Source organism: Bacillus rossius, chromosome 3 (genome assembly GCF_032445375.1).
Source record: "Bacillus rossius redtenbacheri isolate Brsri chromosome 3, Brsri_v3, whole genome shotgun sequence".
Classification (NCBI taxonomy): domain Eukaryota; kingdom Metazoa; phylum Arthropoda; class Insecta; order Phasmatodea; family Bacillidae; genus Bacillus; species Bacillus rossius.
In genome coordinates, this window is record NC_086332.1 from 122,108,398 (window position 1) to 122,125,278 (window position 16,881).

Below are 16,881 nucleotides of genomic sequence, written 5' to 3' on the forward strand. Positions count from 1 at the left end.
CAGAACTAATGATGTTCCACATTAAGTCAAGGAAGTTCATCCAGTTACCTGCCTAACAGGGAAAAAAATTGAATATTACTTATGGTAGTCATTACTATAACACTTAACAGCTTTTAGAAAACTTTTACATAGTGTTATTGTTTTCAAGTCTCTAGACCAAAAAAAAAGCCCTTGCTGCGAACGTGTTCAAAGACTAAAGAATCACTAACTATGGTAAATCTTGCATATGCTTACATTTGTTAAACATGAAATGTCAATAATATCATCTCTGATGCTAAGATATTATGATTTTACATGTTTATATCATAGGTATCTTCTGAATGCATTGAGAGTTTGTTGTAAAATAAAGCATAAGCCTTGCTGCTTTGAAAAATTAGTGTTTATATGTTCAGTGTGCCATATTTTCCTTCATGCCACTTCATGTAATTGAATATCTTTATAAACTATAAACATATATTTTAATTTAATATGTAATATATTTCTCAATAAAACAACGGCTACAATGAGGATTAATAAAATAATTATTCATATACATGGGGAATCCCAGTAGTTCAATGTAAGGTAATATTATAATTTCTTCACATACCTGCAACAAACAGAAGCTGTTAAAAGTACTGATTATGTAGTTAACAGGTCCTCACAAGTGACACTCTGGAGAAGAAACAAAGTGAATGACATACAATGTCAAAAAAAACTATAATAATTCAAAACACAAAATATTGAAAATAATTTTATATAAACTCTTTAACCAATGTTGTCAGTCTGGAACATCAATTTAAACAAAGTTTTTGCTAATTTTTCTCTGAAATTGTGATATTCTTATCAAATTTTGTATAAATTATGTTCACATTATAAAATGAATAAGAGTCTACAGTTTCATGATAAACATTTGCTTCAATAATACAAAGGCTGGTGCGGGGCCCTCGGGGGTTGCCCAGCTTGCCTTGCCTGGAGCCGCCCTGATTACATACTTGGATAATCCAGCTCTGAGGTCTCTGCAGTTTAAATATTCTTTGGAGAATGAAGAAAATAGCTACCACAGCGTACAGCTGGTACAATATGTAGTTAGAAAAGGCCCATACATTTGAGCTAAAATCAAGTCATAAAATAATAATTATATCGACAATACTGAAAACTCTCAAATCATATGCTGGAACCATACGTGATTCCATTACTAATCAATGCCGCATTCACTTTCTGATAAGCATCACGTATTTTAAAAGTAAATATGACGCAAATATGTAACAACAATAACTACATGTAAAGAACTTCTTATCTTCCAATGCCTAACTTAATAACCAAATATTTTCAAACAAAGAAATGGAATCCTAATGACAATCATTAAACATCTGACCAAACATAGCAAAATTACTTGCCTGAAATTTTTTATTATGAGTATTTATTTTAGCATTAAATAACTACCAAGATAGCGGGTGATGGCCGTGTTTATATTTTGGGTCAACAGAAAAACAACATCCCGACATTGGCCGAAGTGAATTCTTCGGATGTGTTCGGGTATGGTCCAATACTCTTTAACATCGTAGGCTTCCCATTCCATGTACAATATCCAATCCATTATTATTTATTTCAAACTTTCAAAATATTGTTAAAAACTTTTGGCATAAGTAAATTTTTATGTAACCAACCATTACTGCAAGGGGTGGAAGTAACAAGGATTTAAAGACAAAATAAAATAGTCACTTTTTATTATATATAATATCAAATCCATTATAATTTATTGTAAAAATTTTGAACATTATCTAACACCTTTGGCTGAAGAATTTTTTAAGCAACAAACTATTTCTGTAAATATGTTGAAATAAAAAAATTAAAACATCTTTATTATCAAATTGGTTGCAACTTATATCAAACAATTTTAATATTGTTTTAGACCTTTGTCCAAAGCAAATTTTTATATGACCACACATTAGTTAACAAATGAAAAATAGTTTTTGAAAGTCAAAAAAATTCATTGTTACCTTAGTACGCATAATATTAAATTTGTTGTAAGCTGTTCATTGCTGGATGCATTGAGTTAAAAACATTCTAAACATTTCCCTGCATGGAATATGAGACAATGTTTATAGATCATGTTGGAATATTGGAGAACATGTAAGATGTCAGGTACATTAAATTCCTAAAATGTTCTAGAAGTTTAAAGAGGTTTCCAGAACATTTCCATAAGAAATAGGTACTTCGAAATCTACTTATGCTTTTAGGCTGTGCCAAAAGGTATTTTCAATGTACTGCAGTTTTGTTGCAAGTTCCATAAAAGCATTTATAGAGTCAGTGGCGTAGCCAGGATTTGTGTATGGGGGGTGTTAAGAAGCATCCGCGCACCCCCCTCCCCCCCCCCCCCTGTATTAAAGCGGGGGGGTCCGGGGGTCCTCCCCCCAGAAAATTTGGATTTTTAAGGTGTAAAATAGTGATATTTTAGCAGTTTTCGGTACTTAAATTTAAATATTGTAATGGTAAAAATTTTATTAATTTTAATATGAAATTTGTTTGAGTGATGAATAAGAAATTAATTAAAGATTTGGTGCTAAGGGGGGGGGGGGGGGGGTTGAACCCGTAAAACCCCCCCCCTGGCTACGCCCCTGTATAGAGTACTATAATATAAAATTTTTAATTATCTTGCCACTATTATTTTTAGAACTTCATCATTTTTAAGTGGCCATTTATTTTTATTGCATACCATTGTAAAAAAGTAAATAAGGATAGTTAAATTTTACATTTGCGTTAAAGACATGTGTTGTTATGATATCCTTGTTAAGGCAGCCTCACTTATTAAGTACTGTACAGTTTTAATTTGATCAGTTATTGTTGTTGGTAGCTATTTTAATATTTTCACATCTTATTTTTCATTTGCTGATCTTGTACACAAATGGTTGTTAAGTTAGCATGTAAGGTGTATACCCAGTATGAAACCGAGTCTGTTGTTATCTGCATTTTTGTATTTCTTTATTTGGCTGAAATGCATAATTTGTTCAAGAATTCTGTTAAATGTTTAGTTCTTATAACCACTCTTTATTTATTTTTTTTGAAGTTATACTTCTTTAGGCGTGTTATGAAAAAATTATGAGAGGGAAATTTTAAGGTGCGTGCGCATCACTGTAACACAAAATTAACAGGTTGAAGCTGCCCGCTAAACCGCTCAGTAAGTCTCGAAAAAAAAGCTACCAACAAAATAGAAATAGAACCTCTATTAGTTGCGCATGTTGGCACGCTCGTCGCCTCTGATCACTGTTTTCATACTCTCTCTGTTTATAGAGATGCCAGTTTCTTTCCACCCCCCTTCCGCCCCCCCCCCCCCCCCACCCACCCCCCCCCTCTGACAGTAACATCAAGGTTTCATTATTATAGGTTATGTTATTATGTTATGTATTTATTATGTTGTAATGTATTAGAAATTCCTAGCCTGAGTCTCATTTCATGTACACCTGTCACTGTTGGGAGATAATATGATGTTTTACATTAGACACCTGCGAGTACTCGAAATTCGAGTTTCGAGTCGAGTTTTTTAGTAATACTCGAACTCGAGCTCGTGGCTTTTCAACAACTCGAAATTCGAGCGAGCTTTTCTTGCACTGTACCTATAGAAAAAAAACTCTCATTATATCGGAATAAAAGTCTTACAACACTATTATCCTTTACTTTATAATGTAACATGATCGACCGTATACATGAACACATCATTTTTACGTACCCGGGATTTACGAATTTCCGTGATTAATTTTTTTTACTTCTATAATTTTCCGCATAGCATTAATGTATCACTTTCCTCCTTTATGCGGAAGTATTTCCCGCCTTATGCGGAAACATTTCCCGCATTTTACTATAAAAAGCATTTAAATTGTCCGGGGTCTCATCATTTACACCATTAAATGTGTGATATAAAGTCCCGTTTAACATTTTTATGAAAATTCCTGCCAGTAATGGCGCACGTAAATATAAATATGAAGAAAATACAAATGAACAACAACTTACGAAGAAATATGGATGATGTACCATAACTACAGTACAATTCCAATAGTTATCTTAAGATAATTACCATAAAAAGAACTAAAGATTCTTTGTAGATACCATAACTACTGCAGAAGCATGATAGTTACCACATTTGCACTATAGTTGCCGTAATAACCGAGATGTGTATTTACCGTGATGGTAATGTATTTATTTAGGACATATTAAAATTAAAGAACATTATTGAAAAAAAAAAAGGATGTTAAATCTTGATATGTACGGTTGGCACATGTTGCTAAGAAATAATGTGATCTGAAAGAATGTAGTACTACTACGAAAAGTGAAAAGGGTACTCGTGGATTTTTAGGTTATGGCAGTCTCTTTCGTTTTTCAGTAATATCGGTCGAAAATTAACAAGAGTATTGGAAGTTGGCAGAAATGCCGATTCAACTAAATATTGGCAAAATCGGCTTCTTCAGTACAGCTCTACATTTGATGACATGAGTAAACATATTTCAGACTACAGGACATTGAAAAAGACTTTAATTTCCATGTAGGTTTATTGTGCGTAAGTTTTTTTTGCAAGTGTAAATTGAATTAAGTAAAATGCTTCTATTTTTATTACTTTAAATTGATTAAACTTAATGACAAGTTACAGATATTTGACACTAATTTTGAGGTTAAACAATTTGGTAAATATGTAGAGTAACGGTATATGCGAAAAAAAAATGCTAAAAATCTGAAAATACTTTTATTCTATGCTCTTTCACTTCCTCTTTTCAAATCAACCGGCGGAGATAAGAAATTCCAAATACTTTAGGAATATCGAATTTTTTAATTTAGTAGGCTAACAATGATAATGGTTTCTTTTTTTATTTCCATATTTTTCTCAAAAGTTCTCACATTTTATTACTCCATCACAGTAAATTTATGTGCAATAAACTTAAAAAAAAAAACTCGAACTCGACTCGATACTCGCGAGTATTTTAGCAAACTCGCTCGAGCTCGACTCGAAGTGAAAATCTTCTGCTCGCAGACGCCTATTTTACATGTGTAATATACGAAACAGCATTGTGCTGAGTGTGAAAGCTTGAGTACAAATTGACTTTATGATTATCAGTCTTATTTTACTTACTCAGCTGATGATGATTACAGTTAAAATAATAATATGTCAGAAACAATTCTAGATTCTTTAAGAAATGTGTACATTCTATTAAAATGTGTAAGCATCAAAGAAGTAGACATTTAGTCACTCAGTTGCACACATCAAAACCCTTGGATTGGCGTTCTTTACAATGTTTGTGCCAGAGGAGGCTCAAACTCACACTGCATAAAACAATGTTTTCAAAGGAAAATCTTGTATTTTGTTAAGAGATGTTCTGAATCTGCCCCTGGGACCTGCCCTGTGTTACACTCCTCAGTCATAACAGAGTAAACACAAGTTATCTTATAAGTTTTTTACAATTCACTCTCCTAATAATTGGGGGTAACTAGTGGATCTTTTGGTTTCAGAAGGCAAAATAATGATTTCGTCTGGATATTAGTACCTCTGCTTTTTTTTTACTTTTAATTATTTTTACATTATCTATACTAATATTATAAAGCTGAAGAGTTTGTTTGTTTGTTTGTTTGTTTGTTTGTTTGAACGCGCTAATCTCAAGAACCACTAGTCCGATTTGAAAAATTCTTTCAGTGTTGGATAGTACATTTATCGAGGAAGGCTATATTATATTACATATAAATAACATTAGGGATCCTTACTAAAAGTCCAATTTAGAATCAAATGCATTGGAGGGGGTTAGATACAACATGCAGTACACGTACAAAGTGTGTGTTGACAATGCCGCAGGCGCTAGAAGTTTATTTCCAATTGCCTTTTAACATTGTTGCCACGCACTAGATGCCTTATCATTCTTAATTTTCCCATACAAGTAAAAAACACCCGTGTGATATTAACAACGAAGCAATCAGTACCCTCATAAGAGTTCAATTAGTATTTAAATACTTTTTATCACTTTAAATCGCAAACCTAAACTATTGTTTTTTTTTCTCTCTCTCTGTGTTTAATTTGTTTTTTTATTGCCCTTTTTTTTCAAGTATATATATTTTACAGATTTGAAACTTCACAGTAATGTTCCTTATGTTACGCAGGATGACATTTTCCGAAAATTAGATCCCATGGGTGGTTAAAACCAGGCAACAGTGGGTACTTTGTCTGCATGAGAACAGGATTTTGCATTGTTCATGCCTTCTGCGTCTCCATGGCAATGGGCATCGCGCGGCAGTGGCGTACCCACAAGGAGGGGCATGTATAATGAGTGGCGCAAGAGTGATCTGCCTGTAGACTGCAGTAGCGAAGTATGGGTACATCAGTTGTACGTTGCGTGCACGAGTCGGGAAACCATCGGTGCTATTCATTTTCTCTCCGGTACATTATACAGCATTGTAATAAATTTTCACTGAATTTTTTTTTATGTACCATTACTGTAAATGGGAGATGTGGCTTAATTTTCTTCCATTAGTATAGCCGCGCGAAGCCGGGTCAGGCAGCTAGTATCTTAAAAGCCCCATTGTTGCATCACATTGTTGCATTACATTCTTTAAAGTGATAATCATGCTTTTCCACAGTTAACAGTTTTACCTAACATTCAAAAAGTATTTTTAGGTTAAGTCATGATGGATTCTTAAAACATTTTCAGTAATATTATTGGTATTTATGGCTATAGTATGACTATGTAAATTGGTAATATGTTTTGACTTAAGCTTAGAGACAATATTTTGTGGTTAAGGTTTGACCTGAATTAAGTTGGCTGTATGGACACATCAATATGGTGTACTGAACGCTATGGCACTAGAGCACACTCGCTGCTGTTTGCTCAGGTCGTGGAGCTGGAGGTGCCCTTGTCAGCGGAGTTCCGGCTGGAGGACTTCCTGTGCGATCCGACCACCATCCGGGAGTGGAACATCCAGGGTCTGCCGTCCGACGGCTTCAGCACGGAGAACGGCATCATCGTGACGGGGTGCTCGCGCTGGCCGCTGCTCATCGACCCTCAGAGCCAGGGCGTCAAGTGGATCAAGAACATGGAGGGGGAGAAGGTGCGGCCCACAGCTCTGTGCAGTAGTTACCGTCCTTGTTATCACTGTCGTGCAAAAACAGTATCTCTAGAGGTACTAAATAAAATGAAATGTTGCTAAAAGGATATAATTGTGTGTATGTATAGGTAGGGGCTGAAAAAATTAGCATCTATTTTTCAAAAATAATAATCTATTAATTTTATATATTAACATGCATTATTTAGAAATTAACATTTGGAGTGCTACTTATTTAAAACCTAATTTTTATATTGTAAATCCTACAAAATGAAATATTCATATGTATAAATATTTACCTACAAATAATCCGCCAAACGAAATTAATGCTTATATTCAGGGATAGATTTTAAGGATTTAACTGGACTGTCCAACGGACAGGTATAATTGGACACTTGCCTGTCCGTAACTAATTCCACCTGTCCAGCTTACGTTAAAATAATTACTGGTTATTAACTTGATATATGCTTAAGAACATCACTCTACTCAAAACAAGTCAGTTTTACACTATTTTAATATTAATAATGGAGTTTTAAATATTGATTTGTTTTGCACTAAATCACTGGTTTAATGTGTCTGAATTACTATCAGATGAACTGTCATCAGATGCATCTTCCTCATCTTGCTGCAGCCTAGCTACGCACTTTCTGTATGGGGGCTGAAATGGTCTGCACTTTCTCTTACCACGATTAAACCAAAGTTCAATAGCCGGAGGGGTAGGATCAAGATCACAGACACTACTTGATTTCATCTGGATATGCATCAGTGATGATAATGTATCATCAAGTTTTTTGCGCCAGTCCGTTTTGGTAGACTTCATCAAAGAAAATTCTCTTTCACAATCTGCGGTGTGAGCATGCAGAGACAACACAAGATCCACGAGTGAAAGAATATTAACAAATTTGTTCTTGTGTCTTGTGTTTATTTCCCTCCAATCTGCTTTGACAACAGGAGTACAATCCTGGTGAACAACAATTTCAGAGCTATCCATTCTGGCTCCACCATTTCATACTGAACATTATTGTTCACAAGGGATCTTGAAAAATTCTAATAAATCAATGAACGCGGGCTGCACGCACGAAAAAGGATGACTCATTGTCCCGTTATGCTTTGTCCCATTACTCTCCTTATACGCTTGCGCCGCATCTATCTCTCTTCCACTCGATTGGAACAACCATCAATTTGACTTTTTCGAGGCACATTAAACTTGAAACACTCCCATTCGTTTCTACTTTTCCTATCATCGTCCTATCCTTAACAGAATAAAACCGATTGGAAGAAGTTAAATAGCAAACATGTATAAAAGTCATAGTTAAAATAATCTCTTCGTTAAAGTAATAAACATATTTGAATTAATGAGTGGAAATAAAAGTAAATTTATCAATTAAATTGAAGATTTCATTTCACTCCTTCTTTGTATCCATACAAAATAGTGATAATTCAATAAAAATGATTCAATTTTATTCATAAAAGTATGCAATCATTTCATCAATGTTTTGCTATGACGTTGTCACGTTAAAATATCGTCCGTAAACCGACTTTACAGACAACCAATTTTTTTTTTCGGCGGCTTTGAAGCGCCACTTACATATCGCCACATTGCTGCACAAACAACTCTAATGTATAATATTAAAATATTGAGCGCCTTTGCGTCATAAAAACCTGTCAAGATAGACACGTTAATTGTTTAGGGTGCCAGTTCCCACGTGAAACGAATGAGAGGGAAGGAATGTGAAGAATTTGTGTCGGGTGGGTGAGAGGGAGGGAGGGAAAACCGGTTATCACTTCACATGGCCGCACGCACACAAACACACTCTCCCCTCTCTGGCTGGTTTATTTTTAGATTTCCCCATCTCCCCCTTCTACAACAGCCTTGCTAGCGCCGCGCCAGTGGAAGTCGTTGAAGAGAAAGGGAGGGGTCAAGAACGCGGAGTAGAATAACTGCGCTGTAAAACACTCCCGGAAGGGTCGCACCATATTTTATTACTCAATAAATCAGCATAAAATGTGCGACCCTTGACCCTTATGCGGGTAAATACGGTACTCCTGACGGACTTGTGTGGACTACTGAATGTTACGTTGAAATTTAATAGTAACCTGTCCCCCCGGACAGGCACGTTTCGTTATATACCTGTCCGGACGGAAATTTGCCCGTCTCGGACAGGCGGACAGGCGTTAAAGTCGAACCCTGCTTATATTACTCAAACAATTGGTAGGGTAATATGATAGTAAACATTAAGTCGCAGGTTTAATTCTTAGAACTATACACAAACAACTGGATTAATTGGGTGGTGCTTATATTTTGAAGTTATTTTGGATACATGTATCTTGGCTGCATTACATTGACATGGCAATATAACGAATCATGCTGGTCTGAAACTATTGTAGAGAATATTACCAGAAATCACCACATGGGTCAAGTGTGACATTTGAGGGAATGCCAAGTACCTGAAGTACTGCTGTGGTCTACTTCACACTCCCGCTAGAGCAAAATGCAAGAGAATGCAGTTTGTTTTGTTGTCATCCTAAATGACAACCTTACACCTTTCGTCTGTGGGTGAGAAAATCAGCATAAAAGATGGTGAACATATTGTATTTGTGTATAAACGGAAGTACTGATAAGTCTTAAGTGACAGATATAAATTTAAATAATTAAATTATATAGATATATCAGGATGTGTCCTAGAAAAACAGCTAAGTACTAATATAAGGTGAGTCAGGTCTCTAAATGTCCACAAGACAGGGTTGTTTCTATTTTTAAGTGTGAAAAGATACATTTTGTATAACATTTTTTGAAAACTGTAGAAATTATACAAATGAATGACATTTTGAACCATTAAGCTGAAAAAAAATTCTCTTTTAAGTATAAAAAGAGCTAAAATAGCACTTATGTTGGGAATGAGCAAAAAATATAATATAAAGTGTAAATTAGAAAAAATAGCTAGATGCTAATTTTTTCCAAACCCCAATTTATAGGGACAGTGATAAATTTTTTAAACTTATAATTCAGGAAATTTTCTTGAATGGTATTTTCTTAAGATGGTTTCACTGAATATGGAACAGACCTAAAGCAGTGGTTCTCAGAAGGTGTTCCGCGGAACCCTGGTGTTTAGTGCAGGGTCACAGGGGTTCCGTGAGTCAGGACGAATGTCATATAAAGCAGGCACAATTATTGTCAAATAACTTTCTTTGAAGGAGTTTGGGTTCCACCAAAAGAAAAGTCAATTATAGGTTTCCCTGGCCGAAAAAAATTGGGAATCGCTGGTCTAAAGGATCAATAGGTCGATTATGGATCTTATTTTGCCTCATAAAGATAAGGCTTCACAGTTCAGATGTAGAACAGTGAAATGTGACTACCAATCTCTTAATATTATGACGTTCCATCATAATTTATGACTCCCAAATTCAGCCATCATAAGTTAGCACTTCTTGTCATAAGACAAACAATAGATGTTTATGTAAGAGTTTTTATTTATATATCAACTTATCCTCTACAAACAAATTTTTATTTATACAATTGAATCACCCTGAGGTGAAAGGGACTAAGTCAATAATTGTATGTTTTTGTTTATTAATATTTTTGAATCTATTTCCCTGTTTTTATTTACTGCATAGAAATTTAAATATCTAATTGCACAGAAATATGTAACTCCATGTATTATTTATATATTTTATGTCTGTGTGATTTAAACCATGTTTTAAAGTCTCTCCTGAAGAACACATAAAATTTGACTTAGTCCCTTTCACCTCAGCATGATTCAGTTATAAGATATTACAATCTCTTCACGCAATTACGAGATGTTTGTGTGCAATAAGGGTAAAATTTTTTTACTAAGTATTTGTTAGAAGGCATGGTATTTGTGATCAGATATACATGTAAATAAATGTAAAACTATTTTATAGCTTACATCACTTTTATTACTGACATTTAATAGCCGAGAAAGACAAGTCTAAAACATGGTTCTGTAAGGATACAACCGATTACACCATAATAATAAAAAACACTTTCTGTACCAACATGACAAACATTAACACAAACTAATATAAATGTTAGAACCATACATAATAACAATAATCATGTAAACTAAGTCATACATAATAAATTGTATTGTTTTCAACAGTATTTACAGACTGAATTTATGAATGTTTAATAAAGTTTGTTTATCAATGAAGTATACAGTGACAGTGAATAATCGAGCATTGATATGTTTACTCTAGTGATTTTGTCACCTCTCACCACCTCCAGCTAGCTCAAATTAGGCGATGAGTGGAACATACAGGTAGCAGGTCACGAAGAAAGAATAAATTTATACACAAAGTTCTATGTATTACCTGTTTTATTTATTTATGTAAAAATCACACTATATTCCGTACAATATAGCACACAAAAAAAAAGGAACTATACGTTCTGAAAAGAATAAACCACGAGCCATCGCCCGACCACTGCCTGCTCGGCCCGGTGCTCGGACAATGACTGAGCTTACAGCCTTCCTTTCCTTCGCCTAGCGTGTGAAACAAAGCCTCGGTCATGTTAAAAACGACGGAGAATCACGTCAGCACGCCTTCCCACACAAAGAAGACCGCAAAAAAAATAAACATATAAATGATAAAAATAAAAACAATAAACCTGGAGAAATATTTTCACAATAACTTCGAAAAAGAAAAACGTACATCTAACCTGAAATTTGACAAAAAAATTTATAACAAACGATTATTGCTGGATTGCATGAGGAAGGCTGTAATCTGGGTTGTTACAATTTAACCTCATATTGTGCTTTGCAATTAGTAGTTTTATCACTAGATCTAAAAAGTGAGCAAGGACTTCATAAAAAAAACTAAATGATTAAAATGGTTTATTTTCAAATATCCTTAGTTCTTCCTTTCCCTAACACCAATTCTATAGATTTTGGTTTGAAGTCAAAATCATCCTTACAACAAATCAAGTAATATGTAACTGAATATCATACAAAACCATCTTCAGAAATTTTTTTTTACAGTTAAACAGTAAGGCTGTTTGTAAAACAATCATTCTTCACAAATGCTAGACTACATAGCTAAGACACCCAATTTCAAGACTCAATAATTTAATATTCAGAACATATCACAATAACTTAAATAAACTTAGCCATACAGAAGAATCATGTATTCTTTGCTGAACTTAAGGGATCTAAGCAACAGATATGATTTGTTTATGGTTCACTATGAAGCTAAATTCGACCACATAAACTTAAGATAGGTTCACAGTGAATTTTTTATAGTAGCAGCTTCTGGGAAACAAGGCTAATATAATAACTTAAGTAAAAATTTTGTTGGGTTAAGTCAGATACATTAATACCTAATATGTATTTAATATGTAAGTAATACTTTATACATAATTATAATAACTAAAATAACCAACCTTTCCCTTGAGTTATTATTTGCAGATTACCTAAAGCTGTTTCTCTAAAAATTTACTCTGAAACATTGTGATGTGGCATACGGAAGATTTGGAAAAAGCTTCATAAAAATGCATACAAATGTGAACTGTTTATATTCATTATAAATACATGTGGAATGCACACATACTTAACTTCTGTTTAAGAATTCATGTGATATGGAGAGGTAATTATGAGTTTTTGTCTGACATTTCTCTAAAAAACAGATTTATTAAAATGAATGTTGTATGTTTGAAGGAAAAGGATATGATATTCAGTATTCCAGTTGTTAATTAAACTTCTACTTTAAAAATAAACAAAATTACATTAGCAAATATGTTCATATTAATAGTTATTAATTGAAGCGTAATGCTATTAGTCAGAAAATAATTTACTGGCAATAAATATTGTGTAGGTCTACACTTAACATATGCACTTTGAAATAATTTTAATATAATGTTATGTGAGAATCCATTAGTGTCAGTATTATTCAGCTAATTGAAATAAAAGTAATCACAGGCAGTAAATGCAGAAACATGACTTAGAAAATTATAATGTTTATATAGTGTTGCATTTACATGTTTGCACTTTTTTAAAACTAGAAATGCTACCATCATAATGTTTTTAAATATTAAAACTTTGGTATTGTGTGGTTGTTGGTCAGATGAATGGTGTGCTGCCATGCTTACTAGACCACAATGTTCTAAACATTTGTGTTTTTGCGTTGTTAAAAAAATCTTTATATATATATAGACACACACGAATATGCACACACGAGACTACAACACATGCCAGGTTCAGAGCTGGCTGGCAGCCCCGCACAGACACTGAAGTCACACTCCATCCACTGTTGTAAGACATGCCACGCATGCCTGCCGGGATTACAAGGGTCCTCGCTACCCCCCTCCCCCTTATACACCCCTCACACCGTTCCGCCTCAGGCCATTGTCAATGACCCTTTTAGCGGCCTGGGAATTCTGTAGGTTTCCTGAGGCTGCAGTGCCAATTGGCGCAAATAAACACCGCTTTTCTCTATGATTTGGGCATCGGGTCGGCCCAGGATGAGGTGACTCGTCTCAGCTGCTCTCATTGGTTCAAGAATGGCGCCACAGGTGTATCAGCAGTGACGCCGGCTTCAGCGGCAGTTCCGATAGTTCAGAGAGTTCCGCAAGTGAAGGGAAGTGCGATATCGGCGAAGAGGGTGAGAGACCCCCTCGAGAGTGGCGCGACGGGAACGATGGGATCAAGAAAGTGTGACTGAGTGGCGCGAGATTGTGTGTGTGGACAGGTGTGATGTAAGGGGCGAACCACTGTTAAGCCTAGCTCCAGTGAGGAGTGCAAACTGTGGAACTTGACAGACATTGAGTGATTGGGAATAAACATTTTTAAGTGCGAGTGAATGGTGATCAGACAGTTTTAAGTACAATTGTTTATTAGTAATGTAAATATTAGTAATTAATAAAACTTAATTGGACTATCCATTATGAACCCAGTTCTCTCTACATTATTTCGTAACAGTATCGAACTGTCATATTGCTCATTTTATGAATTTGAACTGATTATTCTTCAAAAAAAATAAAAATAATGAATTTAGGTTTTATTTTATATACTGCGAACATTCTGAGCTTCAGCAAATTTTATTATTAGTGTTTTGTAGTTACAGTTCTCCATTGTTTTGTCATAGGACCTGAAAATCATAGACTTTGGTCAGTCTGATTTTATGAAGACTCTGGAGAATGCAGTTCAGTATGGACATTCTGTGTTACTGCAGAATGTTGTGGATGTCTTTGACCCAGCTATAACTCCTATTCTGAAGAAAGCTGTTATTAGGCAAGGTACTGCTATTCTGTTTCATATTTCATAAACTGTGTAATGCACTGAAATATTTAACTTACTTCAGAGAAATAATCTATTTTATTTATTTGTGCTTGTTAGACATTTATAATGTCTTCATTTTATTGCAAAATGTTTTATCTCTTATGCAATTTTTATGAACATTTTTAATGTTTAAAATGGTTGCAGTGCAACCCAAGTTTCATGTATTCTAAATTTATAACTTTTTTTTTTTGGGAGCTGGAAATTTAGAACAGTAATTTATCTTGCGAAGTGGTTATAAGGATGAGAGACGGATGAGTAGATTTAGTTTTCATTATGTTTTGAAAGAAAAAATTTAGAAGTATTTTCTTTACTGAAAACATGTTTGTATTAATAGCAGTAATTTTTCTCATTGATATTTGAGTTAAAAATTCTTCTAGTGTAAAAAAAAATAATAACAAATTAGCAGATCTAATTTCCCTAAAGTGTGTGTTTTGATACTTGTTTATTAATAGTTTTCTGAATTGATATTTATGTTCTGAAAAGTTTTTGTTCCCTTTATTGTTCTGAAGGTTAAAAAAATGTTGTATTGGCATTTTAACCTTTTAGAATGTTCTTGAAGGATGAGCCCAAGTGGTGCAGTTTCACTGCGTTTAATGTTGCATCAGACATTGCTCCACATTCGTTCCGGAAATTCACGTGTTGCTTGGAAGCTCATGTAAAATCATCAGGCAAATGTTTTGTGGATACTTTCACTTTGTAGGTCCGGGCCAGGCTGCATCGTAAACTGTTTTGCTGCAAGCCTAACTTGAAATTTATTTTGACCACGTGTGTCAGCATTGTGGCCCAGGGTGACCTTGGCAGGGGGCCCGAGCAGCAGTTTCCTCCAAGGGCATTTGTTTTCCTGGAACTGCGAGATGAATTGAACTGACAGTTATTTTTATCACAATTTCATCGTTTCTTTTTTGCTGCTGGATGATTACTTCTTGGTACTGGTGTCAAAAAATATTGTTGCTGTTTATGTGAATAATGAAGTCCAAAAAGCTTCAGAACTCTTTTTCTTCAGTTGCTAATTCATCCTAAATATGTGCAAAGCAAATTAACTCTGTAATTCAGATTTTTTTTTTTCTTGCTGCGGTGCTCACATATAAGACAATTTGTACTGTGATTGTGTTAGGTCCTCTTAAGTCGAACAATTCTGACTCATTTCACGTTTTTTAACACAGTAAAATTAATGAGTTATGGTATAAAAAATAATTTATTGGCAAAGCCAAACTTATGGCCTGTGTGTGATAACAACTGATGTCACTTCACAGACACCAACCAACCAACCAACCAACCAACTACCCGGTCACAATTGATCATGCCACGGGTTGAAGCAATCAGTGCCTCAACCAGGGAACCACACATAACGTAGAAAGTCACAACGTAGAACATGTATAACTAAGAATACTCGTAACAATCCACGTAATGTAGAAACACACAACTTAGAACTGTCATAACTTAGAAACTCATAACGTAGAAACACACAACGCCGAACCACACAGCTTAGAAACGTCATAACGTAGAAAGTCATAACTTAGAACGATCACAACTTAGAAACACACAGCTTAGAACTGTCATAACTTAGAAACACGTAACTTAGAAACACACAACGCCGAACCACACAACTTAGAAACGTCATAACGTAGAAAGTCATAACTTAGAACTATCACAACTTAGAAACACACAACTTAGAACTGTCATAACTTAGAAACACGTAACGTAGAAACACGCAACGCCGAACCACGCAACTTAGAACTGTCATAACTTAGAAACACGTAACGTAGAAACACACAACACCGAATCATGTCACTTAGAATTTTGTATGAAAAGGCATAAATATTTTGAAAAGTCTGTAGTGAGAAATATTTTGTTTACACTGCCTGCATTCAGTGCTGCACTCTTTTGGCTACATAAACATTTTCTTTTAGTTCACATCTCAAAGTATAGGTAGTGCTGTCAGTTCTACATATCGCTGAATGGACATCAGGAAATGGTTTTCCAGCCACATTAGAACGATGTATTGAGTTTATTCAGGTTTTTAATGAATACGTTATATAAGTGTCCATAAAAATATTATTTTTTTGTTTGTATATTTATAATAAATAAAATGATTTAACATTGGACTAAATACACTTCTTTTAAAAAATATAAATTTAAAACGAGTTTTTAAAATATAATTTTTCCGTTACTGCTATTGCCGTCGCTGTTTACGGAACTCTGAGCCAAATAATAAAAATGTTATTGATTTAAAATTTTAATTTCTCATATAATGCTGTTGTTGCGTAATAAGGCTTTCTTCTCTTTAAACTAACAATAGTGTTGGGGAATATACCTACAATATGTATGTAAAATACACGTCAAAACTTTGAGTTGAATATAGTTTTTATAGAGAAAATAGAAATGTTAATGTTCAGAAAATGGGTTCATAGTTAATAAATCTCGTAAACATATTTGTTAAAAATCGTTGCACATTTTTGGGCTAGATCAGGAACAAAGAAATTAAATTTTCCCTTTACATAAAAGTACAAGTTAAGCTGCAATTTTCCTTTTTATT

General features: G+C 34.3%; 1 protein-coding gene across 2 annotated transcripts in view; it reads left to right on the top strand.

Moving 5' to 3' along the window:
* Nucleotides 1–16,881, top strand: part of LOC134531211 (dynein axonemal heavy chain 2) — an 864,487-nt gene that overhangs the window by 685,443 nt on the left and 162,163 nt on the right. For both annotated transcript variants that reach the window (XM_063366870.1, XM_063366871.1), the window contains 2 exons: nucleotides 6,844–7,059; nucleotides 14,152–14,302. In XM_063366870.1, the coding sequence (XP_063222940.1) occupies nucleotides 6,844–7,059; nucleotides 14,152–14,302 (367 nt within the window). The remainder of the gene's footprint in view (nucleotides 1–6,843; nucleotides 7,060–14,151; nucleotides 14,303–16,881) is intronic.